General features: G+C 49.3%; 1 protein-coding gene across 1 annotated transcript; it reads right to left on the reverse strand.

Moving 5' to 3' along the window:
• Positions 1 to 3,470: 3,470 nt before the first annotated feature.
• LOC128817273 (fibrinogen-like protein 1-like protein) lies at positions 3,471 to 6,671 on the reverse strand. Its single transcript, XM_053995661.1, has 4 exons — positions 6,619 to 6,671; positions 6,257 to 6,400; positions 5,157 to 5,222; positions 3,471 to 4,542 (listed from the first exon to the last, which is right to left on the reverse strand). Exons 1-4 carry the CDS (start codon positions 6,620 to 6,622, stop codon positions 3,914 to 3,916), a joined length of 843 nt encoding a protein of 280 aa, XP_053851636.1. The 5' UTR covers positions 6,623 to 6,671; the 3' UTR covers positions 3,471 to 3,913.
• Between the last annotated feature and the right edge of the window lie 3,943 nt (positions 6,672 to 10,614).

The raw sequence follows: 10,614 nt of genomic DNA on the forward strand, positions 1-10,614 counted from the left end.
ACATGTCAGAGATACAGAGGCTTTCTGGGCACATTCCACTCATGCTGTGCAAAAGAGACTTCCCAGGATTTTGACCAAAATAATTTGCCATCTGTTCACCAGTCCCAGGCAGACTTCAGTCCTCTGGGATAACATCTGTTTGAGGGAAACAGAGAAGTACATCAGTGAGGCTTTTATGAACATCACAACTCCCTCATTCCTGGTCCAGCAGCTCTCGTGCTGCAGAGAAGGGAAATCCCATGGGCAAAGGGTATCCAGCCTGGGGGAGGAGGTGACAGAACCTTAGTCAACCAGGGAGCAGAGCAGGAGTCCTACACAGGGGCAGGTAGGCTGCAGAGCTGACGAATTTTGTAAAAGGCTGTTTGGATCCTAAAATGTGTGATGCCATTGGAAATGAGAGTCAGTGTTGATAAGGGTAAAGTGAAGCATATCCCTCACTGTACACTGGGGGACTCTAGATTAATGCCAGTCAAGAGCTAAAGGTAACTGTAAGCAGTTCCCTGAAAACATCAGCTGAAGGTTCATGAGTAATTAAAAAGTAAAAAAGGCTCCAGGTATTGCAAGGAAAATATTGCTTGCCCCTGTATAAAGCAAGCTCACAAGTGTGTGTGGCTTTGGTGCCTGGCTCAGAAAAGATGGAGAAACACTGGAAAAGGTCACAGAGATGAAGAAAATGGGTGGTCAGAAGTGAGAAGGAAAAGGATCAGGACTGTTAGGAAAGAGGTGAACGAGGTGTAGACATGGGTGTATTGGGAACAGGGAACGGTTAGAGGTGGTTCTTCATCACTTTTCAGAACTGGAGGTTGGAGTGGATGAGCTCCAGAGGCCCCTTTGAACCCTGACTGTTCTATGATTCTGTGTTTCTGGGGGCACAAGGCAAAGGAAGTGCTGGCATATTCATCTCAGGATTTTGTGAAACCAAAAGTCCAATCAGACTTAATAAGGAATTGGATAAACTGATGGAGGACTGGAACCATTAAAATTCTTTGTGTGTCCAAAGCAAAGCTGACTGATGGGAACTCAGAGCTTGGAGCAACCTGGTCTAGTGGAAGGTGTCCCTGCCCATGGTAGAGGGATGGAACCAGATGAGCTTTAAGATCCCAGACAATTCTGTGAGTCCATGATTCAATATCTGTGCAATGAGGTTCTTGATGCTTTTTTCCTTGGATGGCCTCGCTCACATTCCCTGTGTGAACAGCTGGTGCTGACAGGATCTTAACACTCCATGCAGCAGTAGGACAGAGTAAGGAACATAGAAAAGAAAATTGCAGCCTGCAGCTAGATTCCTCATAGAATATTTCTGGGCTCTCCTTGTCTGCCAGACTTCCTTCCCACAGGAAGCTGCCTGGCAAACCCTGGGCAAGAGCACCCTCTGGGGACCAGCAGAAATGTAATGGTGATATTACACTTCTCAAATCCCTTCTTTTCACACTGACGTTGCATTTTATGTGGGTTTCATGATGGTGATGCATGCCGGGTTGTTTGCCCAGAAAGCGGAGCCTGCTGGAGAGGGTGGGCTCACTACACCCCATCTCTGTTACTGTGGGACAAGCTGAACCTCTCTGGAGAGAGCAAGAGAGGCCTGAGGACACACAGCAACCCTGGAGCTTCTAGGAAAAGTGAGGTATGACTTCAAAAAATCATGGAATAGTTTGGGTTGCAAGGGATCTTAAACATATTTCATTCCAACCCTACTGCCACGGCCAGGAACACCTTCCACTAGACCAGGTTGCTCCAAGCCCAGTTCAACCTGGCCTGGAACACTTCCAGGGATGAGGCAGCTTCTCTGGGCACCCTGTGCCAGGGCCTCACCATGCTCACAGGAAAGAACTACTTCTCAATATCCCATCTAACCTGCCCTCTGTCAGTGGGAAGCCATTCCCCCTTGTCCTGTTACTCCAGGGACTTGTCCAAAGTTCCTCTCCATCTCTCCTGGAGCCCCTTTAGGCACTGGAAGGGGCTCAAATGTATCTTTCCCAGGCTGGACACCCCCAGTTCTCCCTGCCTGTCTCCAGAGTAGAGGGGCTCCAGCCCTTGGAGCATCTCAGTGGCCACCTCTGGACTTGCTTCAACAGCTTCATATCTTTCCTGTGCTAAGGACCCCAGAGCTGGAGGCAGCTCTACAGGTGGGTGATGCTGTTGAGGCAGGGACGGGATGAAAAGACTCCATGGTGTTCAGAAGGCTTAAAGAAGAATAATCTTTATTAGCAGGAAGTAGTGTTCCTTTTATAACCAGGATCGCTGAGGTGAAATATGATTGGTCTCAAAGTGAAAACCTTTCACACCATTGGTGCACTATGAATAGCACACAGTGGTAGAACATATCTATAAATAACATGAACAGAAAGAGAGATAATTGTTTCCATTCCTTCTCCTAACTTTCCCAGGCTAGGCCTGGGAGAATTCTCTCTCTTTTCTCTCTGACTGAACTGAGAACATCTACAGGTGGGGTCTCACAAGGGCAGACAGGGACAATCTCTTCCACCTGACAAATGTCCCCCTGGTTCAAGATAATGAGGGGACATGGTGCAAAAGAGATTTTCCTTGATCTTGCTGAAGAGACTCACCATGAGGATGGAATATCCAATGGAATTGTCTTTCCTGTCATGGAAGGGAATGTGGTGCTGGGAGCCCAACACAGGTGGCTGGCACTGTCCCTGAGCTGCCTCTCACCCTACCTGGATGCACAGTGGGTGCCCAGCCCGGGGGTGGGGGGGAGGCATCAGCAGAGGGTTCCTTTAATCATACATCTCCATGTGTATCTCAAGGCAAGAGAGTTAGCCAAGGAAAAAAACAAAAAATATTTCTAAATGCAGCAAGAAATTCCCAAGTTTGACAGCGAAGAACATTTTTATGTAAGTTATTGTCTCCTACACTGGGTTTAGTCTCCATTCTGAGCTGACAGATGCCTAGTCCCACCTGTCACACACCTCATGACTCACTGCAGAGGAGCAGGAGGCAGTGGGAGGCAGGGAGAGAAATCCCAGGCAGACATGCAGTAAAACGACAGTGTAAAAAATCACACACAAGCATGACAAAGTAATAGAAGATTTGTTATTGATGATTTTTATTTTCTAGCTCACGTCTCTATATTGATTAGGAAACAGCTCTCACCTCCCTGAGCCAAAGGCACTCCAGGACTCACGTGCCACTGGAGGCAATTTTAGTACATAAATACCATAGAGGCTGGAAGCTGGAAAGTGTGGCATCTGCTGAAGGGTTCTGCCCTCAAAGATGAGGATGTGTCATAGAATCATGAGGGCTGGAAAAGCCCTCTACCTCAAGTCCAACTCTTCTACCAGCACTGAAGCCATCGTGGCCCTGGCTCAGGGAAAAGCTGAGCTGCAGTGGTAGAAACCCTCTAATACGTTAACCTCTTAGAGAACTTCAAAGGTCTGAAATAGACTTTCACAATTCAGACAGTTCTTTGAATACCAATTTATTTGACTAATTAACATCGATTAAGCCTTACATGCAGGAAGTTCAGAGTGGGAAGGTACCTGTGCACTTTATTATCTTGAGCAAGATCTTCAGTAAAAAATAGGTAGTTTTCGTGAAACTGAGGATGCAAATTAACTGACAAAGCCACAGAAGTCTACTGGGTTGACTATTTCATATGTTGTATAAAGCACACTACCGATCTGGAAACTTCTGAGTTTCCAAGAGACTGTTTCTATTATTAATGTAATTAAAATTATCTGACTCTGAACTAGAGGACACAGGCACAGCTGCGAAGTAGAGAAAATCTACAGGAGGAAGAAAAAAATTGAAAATGCCTTATTTTATGCAGTAGTTACATATGACCAACCTCTGCAAAGACCTCGTGGCACACCCAGTTTGGTTTTGCTTTGTTCCAATTCTTTGAAGAGTCAGAATTAGCCCCAGGTTGGACAGTAAGGAAATGTAAATGCAACTAGCAGTAGGTGGTGGGTTTGATGAGGATGGCTGAGGCTCTGCAGTTCCCTGAGCACAGGTTGCCCCATGTCATGGCCCCTTTGAAGTTCAGACGCACAGAGTAACATGCTGAGTACCACCACCCACCCCCGGAGCTGGTGGCACAGTTCCCACTAGAAGTGTCCTGATCCCGATCTTTAGCAGAGAACTTCATGTTGTCGTGCATGGTGGTCGTGCCCTTGGAGGCCATGGCATCCTCCGCTGTCCCCGAGTGCGCTCCCAGCCTCAGCTGGTAGCCCTGGGACTCATCATCCAGGCTGAACAGGTTGTAGTCTGCAAACTTCATGTTATTTGAAGCATCCCAGATGACAAACCTGACCTGGTAGACCTTCTGCCTGGTGATCTGGTGGATGTACTCGGTGCCCAGCCAGAACTCGGTGTGCAGGTTCCCAAAGCCGTGCTTGTAGGTGCTCCAAGACTCATCCCAGCTGATTGGTGTATCTCTGTGGTTCCTCTGGATGACAGTCCAGCCTCCATCTTCCCTGTTCATCTCACAGTAGACCACGATGGTTTGCTGTCCTGTGGGCTGGATGATGTAGATGCCACTGGAGCTGCTAGCAGGGAGCTCACTGCAGTCCTTGGGCCAACCTGGGGCATGAGATGACACTGGAAGACCAACGCACAACATCCCAGTCTGCTGTCCCTGCAACCCTGGCATCCACTGCATCCCTAGGGTTGGGAAGGAGGAAACCTCATTCCCTTAGCATTGGACCCTGTGGATGGCTGTGAAAGCCCAGCTTTGCTGAGAAGAGACATTCTCTGTAGACTTGTGGCAGCAGAGTAACGGTAGCAAAGTAATGGCAGTAGAGTCTTCTGAGATCACAGAATCCCAGAATGGGTTGGCTTGGAAGTGACCTTAAAGCCCATTTTGTTCCACCCCCCCTGCCATGGCCAGGGACACCTTCCACTAAACCAGGTTGCTCCAAGCCCCATCCAACCTGGACTTGGATACTTCCAGGGTTGGGGCAGTCACAGCTTCTTTGGGCAACCTGTGCCAGGTCCTCACCTCCCTCATTGTCTGACATTTCTTCCCCATTTGCAAGCTGACCCCACCCTCATTCGGTGGCCTTCAAGTTTGGAGGAGCATTTGGAGTTCTGCTGAAGCGCTGGTCTGGCTGATCCCAGGCTGACTGCCAGCCCACCGCCACTGTGCCTTCATTCCCTACACCCCTCCCTGTTCCCTGGGGGATATGGGTACTTACTGCTCCAGCCCTGTGCCTGCTGAGGGTCAGCTGCCTGGTTCCGCTGGATGATCCCTCCAGCTTCATCTGCATCAGGAAAACAAGGAGTGAGAAGAGCAGCCCTGTGCCACAGCACAGAGGTAAGTCTACCCCCCACAGGATATTATTTCCAGCACCGACTTTTTTGTAGGGCATTTCAGTGATGCCACTTGGCTCATTTTTCTTCCTGTGTGGTAGTTTTTGGTTGGAAAAACTTCAAAGGCATCAGAGACTAGGAATGGGAATGCTGCAGCCATTAAGCAGCTGCCTATTTGCTCCTCTCAGCAAGGAACAGACAGCATATCCGAGTAGAACCGTGGAATCGTGAATGGTTTAGGTTGGAAGGGACCTTTAAAAGACTACCTAGCCCAACCCCCCTGCTATAAGCAGGGACACTTTCCACTTGAACAAGTTGCTCAGGGTAGTAGTGATGAGTAGAAGGATGTACAGAGAGAGAAGGATTGAGAGGGAAATCAGACCATGGGTGGTCTCAGACCAAGATCAAACAGATGGAAGCTGTTGCTGTGAACCTGCTTTTCAGTGATGAAGGACTCATGTGTTCGTTCAATCCATAAAGAGCTCCAGAAACCTTCAGAGTGTGAGGGAGCTCACAGCTATGAGAACGATGCTCTGTTTAAGAGCAATCCCAGCACCCATCTCAGTAAGACTGTTTCTCTGAGAGCCTCCGGAATTGTGACCTCCATCAGTGGTGTGATGAAGTTTTGGGACCATTTAGCCACGTGCAAGCTTCAGAAAGCATTTTGGGTTGTCACTTAGACAAAGTCTCTCTGAAGTTTCAGGGCTGTGAATGAACTATACAAATATATATGGGAAGAGAATACATAAAGGAAGAGAAACAGTCTGTCTAGAAAAAGCTGCCACATACAACCTTGTCAATAACAAAGAAGGTTGATTTACCAAATCTGGTGAAGTTTGGTTAATATATTAAGTTAGAGGAAGATTTGATCAGGATCCTTTTCTTTCCACAAGACTATTTTCCACCCCTCCCTTTCTGTACAGAGGAGAGGGCTCCTGATATTTGGATGAACAGAGTTCGGGGATGTAAGACAGAGAACACATACCAGGAAGAGGCCCATTGGAACGGATATTAACGATTTCATCTAAATTTACTTTCAATCTCTCCAGGTTTTCAATGTGTAGAGCAAGAAGTGGGGAGAGCAGGGCCAGCATGGAGGTGAAGAACAGAGGACTGTAGTGATGAGCAGCTGGAAAAAGAAGATAAACAGTGAATCTGGGAATGTGAATCCTCTGGAGGAGAACTGACATGTTGGGTTGTGGGTATTGCTGGTACCTAAAGATACTCAGGAGCTACTGCAGGAGGGATAAACAAAGCACAGGGACCTAAGACCTTGGAAAGACAGGCTGGGATGCCCAGTTGCACACAGAATTCATCCCACCCCATTCCACCCCATCCCACACTCACCCATGCTGTCTCTGTTGGGACCCTGTGGAGTGAGGAGCTGAGTAGGTCTGGTCTGGTGGCAGCATGACCAACCGTGATGTTATATAGGGCTTCTCGGTGAGGTGAAGCAGCTGATCAAATAGCAGTACTCATCCATTCCTGGAAATTTATGGTCTGTTTGTCCTCTGCAGGTACCTCTGCTCATGCACAATCTGTTGTGTGTCTGTGGTAAGGGTTCCCAGCTGCTAGGGTTCACACAGGATTCCAGGAAACCAAGAAAAATTTCTGATAACACCTACCAGGACCATGGCCCCTGGGGTCAGCCAGCAGGTCAGTGGAGAGGACTTGCTGGTGCTGCCCAAGCTCTGGATGAAAATGGAGACTGAAAGCAGGGGGGAAGAAAGAAGAGACTCCAACCTGGTGCTGAGGATTTACCAAAATACCTTGCACAGATGTGACCCAACAGTTGCAGCTGCTGCCTGATGCACTGGCTACGAGAGAATGGAGATGCTCTTTGAGATAGCACCCGGGCTGGGGAGATGCCCACCCACACACAGTGAGGGAGAGCAGGTCAGCAGAGCCCTCCTGAGCTTGTCCCTCAGGACATATGGGATAAGGGCGGGGAGTGTAGGGAAAGGGGCACTGTATGACTACCAGGTTTTTGTTCAGAGCTGCCACAAAGTATCCAGGAGTCAGGGACCACCCCTGGGAAAGATTGTTGACCTTGGCCCCAGCCTTTGCTGATGGAAGGCACAAGGCATCTCTGCCTGCAGCCCAGCTCTGTTTGTCAGCAAGGTGAAGTAGTCAATCCAAACAGCAGAACTCACCTGTTCCTGGAAATTTATGGTTTGCTTGCCTCCTTCCACAGACACGTTTTCTCACTGAAGCTGTTGTGCTTCAGTGATAAGAGTTCTCAGCTGCTGGTGTTCACACTGAATTCCACAAAACCGACAAAAGCTACTGATAAGGATTTTTCTCAGGGTTGTTAATACTTACAGGGTTTGAAGTCAAGCCCTGTAGGGACAGTCTGTCACCTGGTCATGCCAGAAATCTCTGTTAGACATCCACCAGATCTGTCCACCTTCACCTGGTGCATCACTTGAGGGGATGCTGTGCTCTGACATTTCACATGGGATTCCACACACACTGAGCAGCAAAAGGTCCTCATCTGCAGCCCTGACCCTTGCTTCCAGTGCCATATATAACCAGGGACTGTAGAATTTGTCTTAGACACATTTCTGGCAGCCCAATGTCAAAACAGATGAGAAGGGTCTCCCCAGCCCTTCCAGCAGCACTCCCCATGCCACACAGGAGCAGGGGGAGAGCACTCTCTGCACCCACCTGGGCACCAAGTGCAGCCCCAAAGCCAAAGTGCCAAGCTGTGCCTGACATCCCAACCTGTGGGCACTGGGGTAGCTGTGGCTGCTGTTACCCCTCGTGACATCCTCATCCTACAGCTGTAAGGGAGGTCCCTGCAGCCAGGACCTCATGGTGAGCTCCTCCAGCACTGTGGACCCTTGAAGAAGCAGTGTCAGGGCATGGATGGCCTTGGAAGTGTGAGCCCAGACAGGGTATCTGGAGGTCACAAGGGAAGCTGAATTATGGAAGGAGGGAGAAGAAGGGACTGAGCCTCCCCCAGATGGAGACTTGCAGTTGTCACCTGCTCCTCCCCTGCCCTCACTGTGGGACCTGCTGCTCAAGGAACCATCATCTCCCAGCACAGAGAGTGTACTGGAGCCAGATGGACCCTCAGTGCTGGTGACACACAGGGGTACAAACTGTTCCACCAGGACCATAGCAGGAGCTGGAGGTCAGATGGCAGGTCAGGGGAGAGAACCTGCTGGTGCTGCCCAAGCACTGGATGAAAATAGGGACTGAAAGCAGAGGGGAAGAAGGAGGAGACACTGGCCCAGTGCTGAGGGTTTACCAAAACAGCTGGCACAGATGTGACCCAATAGCTGCTGCCTGAGGCACTGGCCATGAGAGAATAGAGATGTTCTCTCAGAGAGCACCTGGGCTGGGGTGATGCCTACCCACACAATGGAGGAGAGCAGGTCAGCAGAGCCCTCCTGAGACTGTTTTTCCCCCTCAGGACATATGGGATAAGGGAGGAATGTAGTGGAAGGGGCACTGTATAACGCATCCTGTCAGGGAGCTCAGAGTTGCCACAAAGTATCTAGGCATCAGGGATAGCCCCTGGGAAAGATGGTTGAGCTCAGCCCCGGCCTTTGCTGATGGACAGCACAAGGCATCTGTGTCTGCAGCCCAGCTCTGGGACTGATGTCTAGGTGCTCCAAGACTCATTGCAGGAGATCTCTGAGCTCTACCAGTTCCTCTGGATGACAGTTCAGCCCCTGTCTGCCCCACTCATCTCACAGTACACCATGATGTTTGCAGTCCTGTGGGTTGGATGATGTTAGATGCTACTGGGGCTGCCAGTAGGGACCTCACTGCAGTCGCTGGGCCAACCTGGGGCAGGACAGAGGAGGATTGAACAAACCCAAGGCACAGAGCTGTGGCTGGTTCTGCAAGACAATACTAAGCACTACCTGCCCAAAGAGTACAGATGAGGCAAATCCCATTGTCACCTGAGCACACAATGCCCGCCTCCTTGTCGTGCCCACAGTTGTGCTCTCCCCGCGCCTGTGACGAGCACTCACTGAGGAGCCTCTCCATCCCATTGCAGGTAATGTTGTCCAGCCAGATAATCTGTCCCAGATCCTGTCCCAAAATAAATGCTGCCCAGGGCTGTACTGCGTTCCCCCAGCCACACTGCCTACACACCACAGACACATCTGTTGTGTCCCAGGAGCCATCACACACCATCCCCTACACGTTGCTGTACCAAACCTCTATCCATCCCAAGCACTGGTTGGAGCCATTCACAAATCCTGTAAGTCCTTGGAGAAAAAAAGCTAAAGGAGCTGTCAGTGTGTGGACACAGACACCATGAACAGGCTTGAGCAGAGGCAGGTCGGAACATGGCTTTAGAAAGGCAGAGTCAACATCAGATTGAGTGTGACAAGAGCAATTCAAGGAGGTTCTTAACAGGAGTTAAAAACGTTAGGAGAGTTCTCTAACTCTATCCTTTTTTCTCCCTTATATACATATGTAAGCATTGTGATGAGCTTTGTTACTTATCTTCCTGGTGTTGTCAAGATCTGCACATCATTGTTTTTTACCTGTACCTGGCCAGGTTTGTGATGTCACCCCTTGCCACAGAAAGCACAAGGTCACTGCAGGGACACAGGGATGAAACACAAGGACATTTGAGTTTGCCACTAGTAGTGGTAAAATCAAGTTCTCCAGATGAATCCTTGTTATTCCAAACTCAAGGATGGAAAAAACAAGATAATACAGATGCGCTCCCATCATCCTGGAGACATCTCCCAAATAGCCACTTGTAACACCCTTTTACTTTCAAGCCAGTGAATTTTTAATATGAACTCATGGTGAGTGCAGCCCCACAATGCGGATGCTAGGACTCATCAGCTTAGCAGAACAGCATTGGCTTTGCAGCGCTGCAACACTCGACAAGAGCATCCTTTTCCCTGTGCCGATAGCTTGGAAATATTTTGAGGTCAAGGCTGCTTGTCTCATGAAATACCTTCCCAGGTATTAGCCAGCAAAGTGACTTCCCTTCCTACCCCATCCTAATAATTTGTCTATGGCTAGAGGCTTGGCGGGTCTCAGACAGACACAATAGCACCAATTACTGCCCTTTCCAGTTTCCCATACCACAGGGAAGAGCCTGCAGGTCCTCTCTAAAATTTCCTCAGGGGGAATTCAACAGTGCTGTGGTCCAGCCCCATGGTCCTGCAGTGACAAGTGATGGGTGGCCTAGGAGAGGCTCTGGTTCCTGGGGAATCTGAAGCAATTCTTCAGCAGCAACACGGACACCATGCCAGGAGGAGCGTAGTGATTTTGGTTTGCCAATTTGAGATTTTGCCAATTTTGAGACTTCCCAGCCAATACAACAATGCATGTGGTGGGTTCAGTGCTGGCCAATCACCATGC

The sequence above is a fragment of the Vidua macroura genome, chromosome 20, assembly GCF_024509145.1.
Source record: "Vidua macroura isolate BioBank_ID:100142 chromosome 20, ASM2450914v1, whole genome shotgun sequence".
NCBI lineage: Eukaryota > Metazoa > Chordata > Aves > Passeriformes > Viduidae > Vidua > Vidua macroura.